We start from the raw sequence: 16456 nt of genomic DNA, 5'->3' as shown, positions 1-16456 counted from the left end.
CCAATAAATATTAGTAGGAGAGTAAAACATATCACATTATTCTTAACACCTGTCATTCTCTCCATTGGCTAATGTGGAAAGTTGGAGCCAAAAGAGTTATGTTCAAGCTTCAGGAGCTCTTAATAATATACTGGCCAAATGCCATGATGTACTGAGCAAGGTTTATGTCCTCAGATGAGACATCTTAGCCTTTTCTTAGCTAAATGTATGCATTTAGCTGCAAGGCACAGAGACAGTCCCTACCGCATCTGCAGCAAAATCTCTTTAGTGAACAGAATGACCCAGACCTGCCATTACAGTAGGAACTTCTGAACATGGCAGCCTACATGGCAAGAGGAAGCAAGTACACAGATGCCTGTTTTGCAGGTCTTTGTTTTTCAGAAAAATGGATATTACATCAATTAAGAGGAGTTAAAATACAAGTAAATAAATAAATAAATAAATAAATAAATAAATAAATTTTCCTACAGTGTGAAGGGAAGGACTTTAGGTGGAATTTAGCAATTATAAATTGCTGCCCTATCATTAAGTCATAGGATCCTCACTCAGAGATACAATTCCTGTTTCCTTGTGAGAACAAGAACATTGTTATGTATACGTGACATTTCAGGTTTGGGTTGTTTTTTTTTAGTGGGGGAGAGGAAGGGGTTGCATTCCGGCATTTTTATTCCCTGATGACTTGGACACGTAACAACCATCTGTTCTGATGGTTCAATCCAGAACATGTTGTTTTCAGAGCAATGAAAGAATAACAAAATGAATAGACAAAAGATGAAATATATTTTCTGGCAAACATAACTTTGAAAACTTTTGTTAGTAACGCGAAGAAAATTTCTGTGAGGTAAAGTTAGACCTTTTTCCTTTGCTTTTTTCTGATATAAAGAATACAGTATGTGAAGAAAAAAAGCACATGGAAAGGATTCAGCTACATAAATAATATCATTTCAAGGTGCCATTGGCTCTAGTTACTAGAGGACTTACAGGTCAACTGCTCCATTTCTTGAAGCTAATAAAAGTGCCACATGACAAAACACAGTTTGGACTGTTAATACGAGCAAAGGTTTCAAAGGGAAAAAAGAGCCAATTAAAAATTAACCCTATTAAACAGCAGCAATGAAGCAATATCCTTAAGGGTTTATTTAACAAGACATTCTGCCAAAAGAGATAATCAGTCATTCACAATATACCACGCAAACATCAAGCATCATACTAGTATCAGGGGGAGTGATGACACATTAATATGTTTTATTTTCTAAACAAATACCATAACTTAGTGTGGCTTTTTATGTCTTTAAAAAAATGGAAGGTTGCATGAGAACAGTTGCAGAGGTCATTTCTGACCTTTATTATGCTATAATTCTCTGAAACATGCACTTTGACAAAAGGCTGGGAGAAGGAACATCAAAATACTTCCAATGAAAATAAACTACATATAATGATAAACAGGAAGAAGCTTAGAGATAAGACTGGGAGAAGTACAGAGAATATCTTGCTGAAATAGCAGGAAACTGCTTAGCTGTAAAGGAGGAGACAGAAGGGAAGAAAACTGCAGAAATGAGATGTAGCATACCAAGATAAATAAATGTACCATCTGCTTTAGGACAGGAAAGGGTTAATCACCTGGCATGATGGAATGTGCTATAGGTGGGTGCCCTTAAGCACCTGCTAGAAAATGCTCTTGGTTGGATGAATGACCTGAGGAGGAGATAAACAGAAAAAAATCCAAAGGGAACTTTTCCTTTTCCTTTTTTTTTTTTTTTTTTTTTTGAGGGGAAAAGGGAATGGAATGGAATGGAATGGAGTGGCATGTCAGAGAGTGGGGTGGGATGGGTGTCCTGGTTTCAGCCGGGATGGAGTTAACTGTCTTCCTAGTAGCTGGTACAGTGCTATGTTTTGAGTTCAGTATGTGAAGAATGTTGATAACACTGATGTTTTCAGTTGTTGCTCAGTAGTGTTTAGACTATGGTCGGGGATTTTTCAGCTTCTCATGCCCAGCCAGGGCACCTGACCCAAACTGGCCAACGGTGTATTCCATACCATGTGACGTCCCATCTAGTTTAGGAACTGGGAAGGGGGGGGGCAGTGATCTGGCGGCTCGGGGACTGGCTGGGTGTCGGTCGGCGGGTGGTGAGCAATTGCCCTGCGCATCATTTGTACATTTCAATCCTTTTATTACTTACTGTTGTCATTTTATTAGTGTTATCATTATCATTATTAGTTTCTTCTTTTCTGTTCTATTAAACCGTTCTTATCTCAACCCAGGAGTTTTACTTCTTTTCCTGATTTTCTCCCCCATCCCACTGGATGGGGGGGAGTGAGTGAGCGGCTGCGTGGTGCTTAGTTGCTGGCTGGGGTTAAACCACGACAATGGGATATGCATGTTGAGAAGAGAATGCTGATTGGTAAAGATATCATAAGGAGAAGTTTAGGTGATGGGATGCCTACCTGGGCTTCCAAATGTAGTGAAGAATCAGGTAGGTCTTTGGCTCTGCTGTCTAGAATCACAGAAAATGGGCTGGCTTTTAAACCTCTGAAGAGGTAATAAATGCTGTGCTGTTTTGCTGTTGTTTTTTGTTTGTTTGTTTGTTCAGTTTATTGCTGTGCTTTACTCTGCACAGCTTACTGATTTCCTGCTATATCATCCTACTGAGTCTGACTGATGTTTTGCTTGGAGGTCTGTATTTATGTGGTGTATTAGGTGTTTTCTGTTAAGGCACATGCATAATGCAGTATAAGCAACCTGCTCTAACCTTGAGCCTGGCTGTACTTTCAGCAGTGGGTGGCTCAGGTGACCTCCTGAGGTCACTTCAAACCTGAAGTATTCTGTGACTTACCTTATTACACTGTTGTGAAAAGTTGTGCAGTGGCTGTGGATAAATCCAGTTTAAATTGTGTCAGCCTAAGAACAGCTTGACTCCACCTCGAGCACGAAAGATGTGGTATGTAAGCATTGGGGGGTATGCCTATTTCTAGGGCTAAAAAACTCAACTGTCATTCTGAGTGGCATCTGTTAGGGTTCTCCCTTAAGATGGTGATAAGGGGATACACAAAATATAGCCCAAAAGTTAGAGGTGACACCTGTAGAAGTGTTGCTAGAAACTAGTGTGCAAATAATGTCTGTGTAGATGCACTGGTAAAGGCACTAGGGGCTGAGTGAAAGCTAGGTGAGTTAATTGCATTACGCTTTCACCGAGGATCACTTATGCAACCTGTCTTAGGTACACAGAAACAGGTCACATGGTAACTGAGGTAAACCACCGTACCTTGTCTGAAGTTCATTACTGTCCTTTCCCTGGCTTTGGGAAAGAGGCAGGGATTCTCTGAGTAGAGGAAGCTTTCTCATGGATATTGTTCAAGATCCTGTTTATGCTGAAATGTCTGGTAACTGCTTGATCACCCCTCTTCTAGTCTCGGGCACATGGACTAGCAGTTCTGTATGTCTCTTCACCTCTACAATATTTGCTAGTTGGGTGAGCGAAGGGAAATATGGCTGTCTGACTGAAAGAAATGGTGGCCCTACTTCAAGATGGCTACCACTTTTAAGTACGGAAACATGATGTGGGACTTTGAAACCACTGTGGCTCTCTAAAAGTGCCTAATGGAAGGTGAAAGTCTAAGTATTTAAATAAAAACACTGCATCAATATATTTGTCAAAGAAATAACACCTAGGTTCTTCACTTCCAAATGAAGTTCTTGAGAGCTCTAACAAACAGGATTTGGATGAAGGAGCTTGTTGAGGGTAGAAGACGTTTACTCCTAACTGTAACAGCCCAGTACTTTAAGTTTTGTTTGATGTCTGTATCTGTAGTCTCTGCAGTACCCGAATACTCTATGCCACAGTACTGCCTCCATGCATGCCAAGAGGTGTCTTGGAAAGGCTGCTTTCTTTTATGTCTTTCATAAAAAGCGTATGTTGTTGGCTTGGTTCAGTTCCTTATGCCCTTTTGTTGGGGCCCAAGGCCAGGGAATGTATTTTGAGGACACTGACTTTCCTTTTTTTAGTGACTTTAGCAGTTGCATTTACTTGGCTAGGTGGGCTGCCCTGTGGCTTTCTAAGCTCTCCTCACAGCTGGGTGTGGGAAAAGAGGAACTGGGACCAAGTTAACATTCTTTCTAGAGACTAAGGTAAAACCTGACACTTATTGCAGGGCTGGATAGTGGCAAAGGACCGTGTGTGTGTGCAGGAAGGGGGCAGTTGAGAAGTAAATAATCTTATAACCAACCTTAGCCTTCTCTTACAACTACATGTATGCATCAATGCACTCTCATGTGTTTTAAGTCTAAAGGGGTTATTGCTGTTGCTATAGTAATCTCTGAAATACTGTTTGTGAACCACAGACTAGCTCAGCTTGTGTGAAGAAACAATATTTTGATACTGGTCCCTGTCAAGAAGAGGCGTGGCTTCACCTTAATTGGCAAAATTAGTGCTGGCTAAAAAAAATTAATTGCCTAGAGGTTACGGCATGGCTGTTAAAATCCATAAGGAAATACACCCTCATCTATTTTCTCTCTTGGCTGTTGCATCTTGTTTTTGTTATAGTTTTTTTGTTAATTAGTATCTCTGCTAAGTTACTGCAAATTTTTTTAATTTTTTTTTTGCTTAGCTGGCTTCTAACTCAGTGCAGCAGTAACAAATTTCAGTCTTGATCTTGAAAGGTATTCCTCAAACGTGATGAGTCTTACTCTCTCAGCAAATCTTTCACAGCGTATTTATGTGGGTAGATTCACATGCAGTTTGTAGTGCTCAATTGTTCTAATAGTACTCATTGTTCTAATAGGTCGTTTATGAAACAGTACTTCTGGAACTAGGTGGGACTTGGTTTCTGTCTTGCTCACTTGCCCTACCTTCATCAGGGAATCTGCTAATTGTTTAATGATTGTTACCTACAGTTCTTCTGTTTGGGTGAGTCTGAGGCAGTGTAACACTACTGGAAAATAGCTAGGGGAGTGCTAAGGCAAATTCCTAGGCTGCTTTTACAGCAGCCCTATTCTCAAAGACTGTTTTCTACTCCTCAAGAAAACTAGAGCAATACCAAGTGTTTACACTGAAGCGGATTTTATTCTTCAATATTATCGGATGGACTTCTCATCCTTGTCAGCTCTGTATTTGATTACAGAAGCTCAAAAAAATATTTCTTTTTCCTCATCATCCCCTGAATTCTTATAATGAGGGAAATTCCCAGTGAATAGCTATACGGCAGAATGAAACACTAGCAGAGCTATCAAATATCCAGGTAGTGTTAACACAGCAGCATGCAGGTGATGGCTTTGAAGGTGGGGGAAAATGTAGGCAGGCTTTTCCTGCGTGGGAATTCTATATAGCTATGCCAGCCAGAAGGGAACAAACTCTCAAGGTCTTGCCTCCTCTCTCAGATCTCAGCAAAATCCTTTCAACCCTTCCACTGAAATGCTCTCTGAATGCTCTCTGAAAGATTAGTAATAGGCTCATAATCTTCCTAATTCTTGCTGCAGATACCTACATTCAAATGGATAGAAAGTAGAACTGGCTGGGAACAGCAGCAGGCTTCTCTTCTCAGAGGATTAAGACCTATTAATTCTTGTCCCTATTCCTTCAGAAGTTGTGGGTTTTGTTTTGTTTAGATTTTTACAAATGGAAAACTGTAAGAGGAAGAGGAATTTGCAAGGCTTTTCTTTAGTGCTTAAATTTCAAGGGAGAAGGGGAAGAATGATTAAACTGATTAAAGCCAATGGGGGGGGGGGAGAAAGTGGCTTTGAGATGCCCTTTTGATTATTATTACAATGACTTAAATGGGAGCATGCCCTGTGGCAGCGTGTCAAAGACCAAGAAAACTCAGTAATGGCTCTGCCATTCACAGGGCTTGTACTCAGACTTCAGTAGCATTTTTCATGTCTTAGCCACCAGGGTCAGGAACGATATGATCTATCATTTTTTTCTCTACCATGATTATTTTAGCATGCATCTTTGTTCTGACCAGAGGAAGGTCACGGATAGATATAGCCTTAGATCTGCCCAATAAAGTATGAAGGAGCTCAAGGACTTGGTGGGGAGGAAAGAATACAACAATATAAATGAAACCTATCAAGAGCTAATAATGACAAAGTGGTGTTGAACTAGACCTTGGTCTTGAACTTGCTGAGTGTATTTAACTGAACATCTGACTCATGCAGTAATGCCTCCTACGCATAGAGTAACTTAACTACTCATGACTACAAACTCTGCACATTGGTGTGAGTTCCCCAACCTAACTCTAAAAGCGCTGGTGCTATCGTCCATTAACAGTTTCTACAAGAACATAAGGGATCAGGCTGTTTTTATTCTCTGTAGCTAGAACTGGCAGTGCATAACTGCCGAGGCTTGTGGCTGCTACAGAATGGTGTAACTAGTTCTCTCCTTTAAGGACCACGTTTCTAGAAGTTGGAGACCTTATGTGTTAGCTATCCTACGCATATACTAGGTACCCCATAATATTCTGTTAGAGAATAATACTGGTTAAAAACTGTTTTTTAAATGGGCGTAGTCTGCTGCTCCAAGCAAAAAGACATCTCAAAAGGATTGCCTGTGGAGCTGAAAAATAGGGAGTCATGTCTTCATGAGGATGATAACTTGTATAATTCTTGTGAACAGTGTAAAATTCTGATGTAATGGTAACATAAGTTTCAGGTGGAGCTGTGTGGGCAGACATGATTGTGCTGACTCAAATACAAAGCCTGTATGGGCCTGTCTACTGCATTGGCACTGCTGGTGTGTTCCATGTGCTTCAGATCAGTCCTGGAGAAGTACATTAGTATCACCAGAGTATCTTCCAATGAGTTGCCAGTGAAGAAACGTGCTCAAGTGGGACTGGAGTGTGGCAGAACGGCACGTCTGTGACACCTCAGCTGAGAAGAGTGGAATCCCACAGGACAGATGAACATACACAAGTTAGGTTCCCCTTCCCCTTTTACTTAGCTTGGTTGGGTTAAAATAGCAGAGCTGATACAGCAGTACCATCTGTGAAAGACTAATGGGGACATTTAAGTTGCTAGCCTACACTGAAAGCCTGTACTTCCACCTTTCCTTAGACTGAAGGACCTTACCCACTGCTAGACTGAAATCCCCAATCTTGCAAAAAGCTCTTAGACTGTTATCTACCTCCTGGTTAGCTGAAACTGTTCACAGTTCTCTTTCTCTCTTCATCTGTCTCTGGTTCTAATCAAAGCTAGTGTATCAAAACTCAGTGTATTTTTTAACACGGGCTGTGAGAGATGAGTGACCTGTAGGAAGCAGAGACAGGCATCACGCTGCCTACTTTTTAGTAGAGCTTGACCTCAGCTGGCAGAGTAGGGAGAAGTGGAAGTCGGTAGATTTTCAGTGAAGAGCGTTACGGTGCTGCGAACTAACAACCGGAGAAGGCAGGGTGGGGGAATCCAACAGTCCCCCTCGGAGATCTGGCCGCTCTGCAAACTTTCTTCTCGGGGGGCGGTCAGCATGGCGATGAAGCAGCTCCTCCGCAGGGCGCTGAAGGACTGACTGCAGGTGCAAGTTTCTCCTGGACTCCAGGTGGCGAATACCCGGAGCGGACCGACGACGACGGACTCACCGCGGGTGTCCGCTTGCACGCAGGGCCGTCCGAGGTCCCTTCGGGCAAACTCCCGAGCAAACACAGCCGCACAGCCCACCCTCCCCCCACTCCTCCTCCTCCTCCTCCGCAGCCGCCGCCGCCGGCCGGGCCCGGCTGCCAGCCAGTCGGCGAGGCGGCCGGTGGTACAGGGCGCAGAAACACCGGCTCGGCGGTAGCGGTTCAGGTGCGCCGGGCACCGTTCAGGCAACCCAGGGGACCGCAGGAACGACCGAAGGGGCCTTCACCGCACCTGGGCCGGTGTCGCCGGGTGCGGCGGCGGGCGGGGCGCCCGGGCCTGGGGCGGCGGGAGGGAGGGCGGCCTCGCGGAGGACGGAGGCCTCGGCACGCGTCGGCGACGACGCTCCGCTCGCCCCGAAGGCCGAGCCGGCCACCCTCATCCCCCGAAGACCGACGCGAGGGGCCGGGCCGGTGCCGGGGGCACCTCGCCGCCGCCCCCGCCGCGGGCCAGCTGCGACGGCCGAGGGGCGGCCGAGGCGCCGCGCCAGCGACGGGGCGCCGCCGGCGGGGCGGGGCCGGGCCTGCCATGCAAATGAGGGGGCGCGGCCACCGGAGTTGTGGGGCGGCCGGGGCGGGGAGGAGGTGGCGAGCGCGGCCCCGCGGGGACGAGGCGGGAGGCGGCGGGGCCGGGGGCCGAGCGGGGGCGGCCGGGAAGAGCGGGAGGCGGGGACCGCCGCCGGGCGGTGGGGAGCGGAGCGGGACGGGGCGCGGCGGCCGCAGCAGCAGCAGCAGCAGCAGGAGCAGTCATCCCGGCGCGGCGGGCAGCGGAGCGGGAACATGGCGAGCGTAGGAAACGGCACGGAGGAGAGCGGCGGCGGCGAGGAGGTAACCGGCGGGAGGCGGCGGGAGGGCTCCGGGCGTGCGGGCGGCGGTCGGTCGTCCCCTGCCGGCGCGGCGGCGGGAGCTCCGCTCCGCCGGCATCCCGGTCGCCCACCTGCCCCGCGCCGCCGCCTGCCGTCGCGCTGGGGTCGGGCGGGCGGCCAGCCGGGCAGCCGGCTCCTCCCGGGGCAGGCCCGGCCGCCGGCGGGGCGAGGAGCCGCTGGGAGTTGGGGAAAGTTGTCCCGGCGGCGGGGCCGCGGGCAGCCCCTTCCGCCTTTGTTTTTATTGTTCCGTTCCTTTTTTTGTTTTGTTTTGTTTTGTTTTCTCCTCTCTCAATCTCGTCCTCTTCCCCCCTCCCCCCACCCGCCGTAACGCCAGCGCCGCGCCGCTCCGTGCGAGTTTGCCGCGCCGCCTCCCCGGTGCGCCTTCCTCTCGCCGGAGGGCGGCAGGTGCGACCGCCGCGCATCCGCCGCGCGTCTCCGGCGGGCGCCGGGCGGGCAGCGCCGCTCCCCGCCGCGCCCCTGGAAGTCGGGGCGGCGGGGACGGGGGGCACGGCAAGCGTCCCCGCCCGGGTGTTCTGGGAGGGCGCGGCTCCTCTTCCGTGGGGTCTGCCGCGGGCGGGCTGGGCAGCTTTTGTGTCGGGCAGAGCTGTGGCTGGGTGCAAGGAGGATGCCTTGTGGACCGGAGCCTATGGTTCGCCTGTTGTTTTGCTGAAGGTCCGTTAAGCGGCCCGAAGGCAAGTCCCTGAAAACGATCACCTCAACTTTCAGATGTGCTTTGTGTCCCCTCCGTCCAGAAAAGCGCAATAGCGGAATTCGTTGGCGGCACCTCTCGGGAAGCTGGTGATAGTAAGGGATCTCCTAGGCAAGCTTTTTGAGAAGGGTACTCCAGAACTGAGGCGGTTCTAAGTGGAGGGTGCTTTTAAACACGGCCGGTTGCAGCCCTGGCATGCAGGTGTGGGGATACCGGCTTGATTTCTGACTGTGCAGTCGAAAATGAACTATTTCAGAGTTGTGTACATTCAGCAGCTTCTTCAAAAAGATTTGTAAGGCGTGCCTCTGGCCAAACTTTGCCGAAGAAAACTTATGAATCATATGATTACATAAGAGCTTTTTTTTTTGTTTTGTTTTGTTATAAAACCTTGCTAGGGTGAATTTTGAAACCAGGCATGTGACCAGTGCCCTGTTTCTGAGGTGAGGCAGTGTTTCATACAGCAGGGCGACTGACAAATGTGTACGTAGGACTTGATATGCTCTGCGTAGTTCGGTTGAATCCGTGTGTTTTGTATTTGGCAGTTGCAGAAGCCATTCTTGGAGGAGGTGATAAAAACTCGCTTGTTCTTTTTCTCGGTTGGAAGGTGGGGATATATACTAGTCTGTATTTCAGCGCATGCTATAAAAGTTGCTACTTCCTAAGGTTATAGCGTGGAGGCATAATGTGAAGAGGATGTGAAATGCTTAAATCTCATTGTATGCTGGAGTGAATCACTGCAAAATCATAGAGTGCTCTCTGCGGAGCTGAGTTTTGTTTCTGATATAAGGAGTAGTACCAGTGAGAACAAGTCATTAAAAACTCTTGCTGCTCTCAGTGAGCAAGTAGTTGGAATTCACAATTGTTGAAGCAGGTTTTTAGCAACTTAGTTGTAGCCCAGCTGCCCTTCCTGAACACTAGGCAAGAATGTTCTTCACCGAGATTGCTGTTAAGTGTCCATGCTTTGTTAGAGGAAAAGAAGCTGCCATGCAAACAATTGAAAGGTAGGCATAAAAGCACCTGGAAGAGGCTGTGTTTAAGCAATAGCCTGCAAAAAGTGCCAGGTTTTCTCCAGAGGAGCTGGGAGGACCTCGCGCTCTTTGCAGAGACTTGCGCTTGATTCTCTGTAGTCTGAAACAAACTAGAATTGGTAATGGAGCAAGTGCTTGGATTTTTCCTGGTGAGATGCCAGAGCTCAGGAAGAGAGGGCAGACGGTGGCTTGGTCTTGGGGAAAGTTGCTGCTTCTGTAACAGAAGTTGTCTAGACAGCTGTAGGCTGCCTTTGCCTACAGGTTCACCACAGTCTCTTTACTAATAAGCTACATGTGATTTCAGCACTTCATGCACAAGATAGTGTGTTTTTAAGTGTCTTTGGCTTTTTTTTAAAGTGATTGCAACGGTTATGATGTTGGGAAACTGAAGTTGGGGAACGTTACTCTATTAGCTTTGTTCTTAAGACCTGGATGCATCTAAATAATGTTGTTTACATGGAACGTGGCAGATGGGAACTCTGCTTCCTGATTTAAACATACATGCTTAGTACTATATAAACATAGCTTTTAGCATATAATTTTGCTTTGCAGGGACTTTTGAATACTTGTTCATCCCTGAAGCTTTGAAGAAAGATATGTTAAACTAAACCTTGATGTTATTTCCTGCTTAACAGGACATTGACCAGCAAGATCCCTGCTTCTAAAGTCCGAACTTAAGGTAGCAGGTAGCTGCCCGCTGCTGTAGTCCCTGATAAATAAAGTCTGTGGTTTTCCTTATGCTTCTTGCAGCTCAAGGAAGTAGCAGATACCGTGTTTATCTATATTTAATTTTTTTGCCATTTTATGCCTCATTGTGCAGCTGTGGCTTTCCAGTGGGCATGGTGAGGAATTGCTATGAAGTGTAAATAAGTCTTCCCCCCCACCCCTCCCCTAATGTAAGTGTAGTAGTACAGTGTTTTGTTTTATCTAAAAAACCCCCCACCAACAGGAACTGGAGGCCTAAGCCTAAGAGGCTGTATTAATGAGATAGTGTTATGGGTATGTTCATTTGGGAAAACAAATGGTTATTAAACTCGGAATTTTCCTATGCAGTGTTGCTTCCTGGGTGTTAGAATGCGTGCGGTCATCCTCTACTAAGAAGCAGTGTCCTGGACGCTACACGAGTGAAACTGCCCACCTGCGGTGTGCCTAGTTGTGAACTCAGAATGTAATATGCCATTGGCACTTAAACAACTATATGACATGGAATTAATCTACTAAAAGTACTTACACTAGTATTCTTTTGGAACAGGTTGCAAATCTAGGACAGATATGCTTAACTTTAAGGGCAAAACAGCGCTCCCAGCCACTGCAGAGTCTTCAAGCAAAACTTTAAGCCTTCTTCCCCCCCCCCCCACTGTCTAAAGATTACTTAAAATAGTGGGCCAGATCTGCTTCCCATTAAGTTCACTCTGTGCTGCCCTGGTTTTTCAAAGTCTTAAAGCCAGCTTAATTGGTTACTTGGGGATTCCCTATCCATTAAAAAAAAAAACCCAAACTGAACCTTGGCCTTTGTGCATATGAGAGTTATAGCCAGACAGAAAGGATCATGATCAAGAAGTATCTAGATGCTAAAAAAAATGCCTTGTTCACCCTCAGTCAGCCAGACTAAGGATTATGCAAAGATCTGAAAGTGATTTGGTGCCCTTGCTGTGGTTAACTCTAAGGCTTGTATTAAGGACAGCTTGGCCAATTCAGTTAATCTGTGCCTCAGCTCTAAACTAAACTATTAAGGAAAATTTAGGTAATGAAGGTCTGATGATGCATGGTGTACTCTCCTGAACTGCCCAGGCAGGGACAAACACTGTATAGGCTGGCTTTATCAGGCTGGACGGTTTATCTTCAGAGCTAATTTCAAAATGAAACCAGCATCATCTTTAACTCCAAAGCTGTGTAGTACTGGTTAGTTCTCTAAGTACTCAAGCTTTTCATCCACTTCTTGCACTTATGATCAGAGAACTTGCTAGTGGTGTGCTTCTTTCCACCAGTAGCTTAATACAATAATGTACTTTAGAATAAATTACAGAACTGTGCAGCACTGGCTGTTCTCTCTCTCTCATGTTTACACTGAGGACTCTCCACCAGTTTTGTTTGGTTAATTGCAGCCTGGAAGAAGACTCTCAGTGGTGAGAAACAGTGGTAGCTGCACGCCCTCAGAGACTTTGAGAAGCTGGAAACAAGCCACAATGGTGTCTTTTTCATCTTAAAAAGTGAAGAGTATGTTGGGGATATGGAGTTGGGAAGGGCTAGTAAGGGCACTTCCTCTCATGAAGGATGATTGTATTTAAAACATCCTAACTTGATTTGTATGGTTTTGTGTCTTTGAGAAGTAGATCTTGCTCAACTGAAGAACGTAAAATTTGAACTCCTTCTGTCAGCTTATTCCAAAGGCTTGTGCTTTGACACATAGCTCATCTGTTTTTTCCCATTCCTGTTTTGGCCTCTCGTACTGTCAGAGCACATCTACATCTAAGATGAGGGGCAAGCTATTCCAGTAGCATGGGTGAGAATAGGACCACGGGAAGACTAAGCATGAGTAGTAATTTCTTCTTTATTAAATAAAATTAGGTTGCTGTCTCTGCTTCCAACGTTCTGAGGTTCCTTATTTCAAATAAAACTTTGTTTTACCTGTGGGCATACCTGTTGAGAGGTATTATTTTTCCTTGTGACCACCTATTCAAGGTAGGGATGTGTACTCCAATTTTATATTACCTATATTGTTCTGAGATGGCTAATTTTTATTGTTCACATTTTTCCATTTCTTGTTTGGCTCCCTAGAGATTGCTTCATTCATCTTCATGTTTGAGCCCCTTGGCTGACTGTGACTGAATTTGAAAGCCAGGTAGATAAAAAAAAAAGTGTGGCTTAAGTCTTTATTTGTTTCCTGGAGGGGAGAAGGAAGTGTATGCAATGTGTTCCAATTAAACTTTTTAATTTAATGTTCACTTTGGTTAATTAGTGTGTCATTCCTCCTCAGAGTGAGGGATAAAAGATAGAGGGGATAGGGAAAAAGGTGGGGTTATAACGGAAAGCACCAGATGCCTCTTAGGGAGGCAGAGCTGACATAAACTTCTGGGAGACCTAAGTACCTATGCAGTGAATTTTTTTTCTCCTGTTATAATTTGCCTTTACTTCCCTTTTCTGTGTGTGGTTTTGGTTTTTTTTTGTGCGAGGGGTGTGGTGGTGATATTTATTTTGTATATAGATGGAAAAGTAGAACAAAAAGAAAGAATCAGCTTTTTTCTTAAGGTTTTGGTTTTTCTTTCTATTCTGTTGTGGAAAGCAGCATCTAATAGCTTTGATTGAAGCCTTTACTTTGAGCGGTAGAAGTTACTGTCCCTACAGGTACAGCTGTGTTGGTAATTGTAGCTAAAAGCTTGCCATCCACTATGTGGAAAGACAGTTCTACTTCATACGTAAACTTAAAGGGGGATAGATTGTTTCTTGTAGTTCCAGTAAATCTGTGTGATAATTACGACTTTGTGGAAGCACATTTGGTTCTGCAAAGGTATGATTTTTCCTTTGTTGACATTTTAGTGCCAATATGCTTGGAGAAACCTCTAGACCTGATGGTCTTGTTGGAACTGCTAGAGGTCAATGACTTGGCTTGGACAGAGGTTCTTGTTGGGCCCCTGTCTTGGCAAAGAGGTTGCCTGTTGAAAGAGAAAAGGAACTTAATTTCTTGGCAGATCACATGTTACATAGCAGCATGCGCCAGGGTGACTCAACATATGAGTGGGTGATAAGCATGTATGAGCTTATGGCTTCTGTCTTGTTAAGTAAGTCTCCTATAGTTTACCTAACCAAAAGGACTTGGAATAGCAAGGAAAGTTTCAAATGAGCAATAGGGCTTTCTCCTTCTGTGTGGCACCAGCACAGGAGGTGGTGGTAAGATGATAGCTACTGGAGACAGGCTGGCAGGAATACAGCCTGACAGACCACATCCATCTGGTGAGCAGTGATTTTCACACATGCTGTTTCTTCTGGATTAATAGAAACAATTATACTTGAGGGAGCAGAAATGGTGCATCACTGCTCTCACGTTGAAAAGAGAGCAAAATCGTGCAACTGAAGAGTTGAGGGGGAATCAGCTTTCAGAGGTGGATCTGTGCTGCTGTTGGCGGGTGTTCTGGTTAGATCTTGGACATGTCCAAGACCTTTGTGCCGTAGGTGGTCAAGTGTCTGCTTAGGTGGTCAGAACTGTGAGAATTTGTGTGTGAGTACTAAAAATTTCTTCTTCTATTCTAAGCCCTCTCAGGTTCAAAAAACATTTCAGTTAAGTCAGTGGTAAGTAAGTATCACAGACCTGTGGACTGATGTCCAAACACCAGGTGCTAAAAGCAAGATTTTCTTATCAAGCAAGTGAAGACTTGCCTGTCGTCTTACTCTGGAGTAAGGAAGCAATGCTGTTACCACATAGTAAGGCTAATCTAATACCTCAGACCTTACTAGCAGTGATATTTTTTGTTATGATGTGGTGAGTGGATCATGTTTTTATTCCACTTCTCATATGTATTCACTGTGCAACAGAGTAGTAAATGAGCTTCACAAGCCAGTGGTTGGGTGTGCAGCACTGCCTTGATTTCTTCTTGTCCCCAGGAGTGAGCATCACGCACACTCTTGCTCTCCAGAAATCCTCTTATTGGAGGATGTGCAAGGACAGTCTGTCATCAAAACAGAGAGGAGGTTTGAAGGAAATCTATTTCTGAAGACAGTAATTTCTGTGTCTGGCACCTATTGGCAGTACTGGTTGTTCTAAGAAGCGTGTTTAGTAGGTGAGTCGTAATACTTGGCTGTAACTAGTATTAGGTGGCCAAAAGAAAGAAGAAGTATTCCTGTTAGCTTTAGTTGAGGGATGTATGACTATAAAGGCTCAATATGTCACACTGGCTTTTATTTTCACCAAGAAATAATGGACTAGGAAGAAGATGTTTTATCTGGGTTCTTTCCCTTAGGACTGTTGATACCCAATCCAGTGGGGCAAATGGCTGAACTTGCTCTCTCTGTCACTTTTTGTTTTTCTTTTCTGCAAACTTAGGAAGCTTCCAGGGCTGGAGGAAACTATTTTTTTCATTTAATATTTTCATTTTTTTAAAAGAAGTATGAATAGTAATTCACTGTGAAATGGTTACTCTGAGGTCCTGTGGCAAAAACTGAACTTGTTGCTGAAAATACTGTGGAGATGTAGAATTACTAGTTGTGGCTTTGGTAAAGAGGCTTTTTGGATGAGGCAAGCTTATGCAGATCTTCAGGATTCTTGTAGCTCACCTGGCTAGAAGGTGCTGAAGAAACACGTAAAAACGAGAAGTATTCCACGTTCTCTGCAAAACTTTCCCACTTTCATTTGGGGAGACAATAATTTGTCGTGAAAACAGTTATAAATAATGGCTTTGAAGAGAGTCATAGTACGTGATGTGAAGCTTAAGTGCTTCTTGACTTCTTTTTTTAATAAACTGTAGCATAACTGAATACTTTATGAAGTAGTTTGTTAGGGCCTTCCCAGCAAGAAAAATATTTTGCAAAGTAATCCTATTTACTGCATTGAGGGTGACGGAGGGTTGGGGGCATGCCATTTTTACCTAATTATTATGTCCTTACATCTTCATCGTATATTAATCAAGTTCATTATTCCGTTCTTTGTCAAGGAAAGTGTAAAAAGTGTAGGAACTAAACTTTGGAGACAAAGCAGTTTAGCTGAATTTAAGTGTATGACTTGGACCAGAGGAAGAACTTTAAGGTAAGATTCAGTGACTTAAACGTAGTACTAAAGAATATCTAAATCTGTGTCTTGTCCAGATGGAGAATCTTAGCATGAAGAACATGTGCAGCGCTGGAAAATCCAGTTAAATGTACCTGCCTGTGTGCTGCTGCTTGACACTACTGAAGTAGCTGGCTCTGTTAAGCTGCGTTCTACTGAGCTTAAGAAGAGTCTCTTTTAAAACCTTGGGAAAGAGAGATTCAGCAGCAGCTCAGTGTCTGCGTCTTTTAATGTAATTTGGATTAAAGAGCTATATATGGCTATAGCTCCCTCTCTCAGTGGAAAATACGGGCTAGCTCATGGCCAGTCACTTCCAGAAGATGGACACTTTGCCAAAGTGTGGTGACTTCTGCTAAATGTGAACTATGTAAATTCAAGTCATGCTGAGTAGAAGGGATGGGAAAAGTTGTGTAGTTGAGTTTCAGAGTGAACATATTTCTCAGTAAGTGAACACCAAATGAGTGTTAAGGTCCAAGTAAAAAAAAAAAAATACGGT

The 16456-nt window shown here is 44.8% G+C and overlaps 1 protein-coding gene across 2 annotated transcripts in view; it reads left to right on the top strand.

The window, feature by feature from the left end:
* The first annotated feature begins 2134 nt into the window (after positions 1 to 2134).
* Positions 2135 to 16456, top strand: part of TTC39B (tetratricopeptide repeat domain 39B) — an 86480-nt gene continuing 72158 nt past the window's right edge. The window contains exon 1 of one of the 2 annotated variants that reach the window (XM_075021303.1): positions 2135 to 2153. Coding sequence is in view for 1 of the 2 variants with exons in the window: in XM_075021300.1 (XP_074877401.1) it covers positions 8380 to 8427 (48 nt within the window). In the remaining variant the exon portion in view is untranslated. Of the gene's footprint in view, positions 2154 to 8270; positions 8428 to 16456 lie in introns of those variants that run through there. The other variant, XM_075021300.1, reaches the window with a different exon arrangement.

Source organism: Buteo buteo, chromosome Z (genome assembly GCF_964188355.1).
Source record: "Buteo buteo chromosome Z, bButBut1.hap1.1, whole genome shotgun sequence".
Taxonomy (NCBI): Eukaryota; Metazoa; Chordata; class Aves; order Accipitriformes; family Accipitridae; genus Buteo; species Buteo buteo.
The sequence above is the reverse complement of the archived record's forward strand: the minus strand, read 5'-3'. Positions and strand labels throughout refer to the sequence as shown.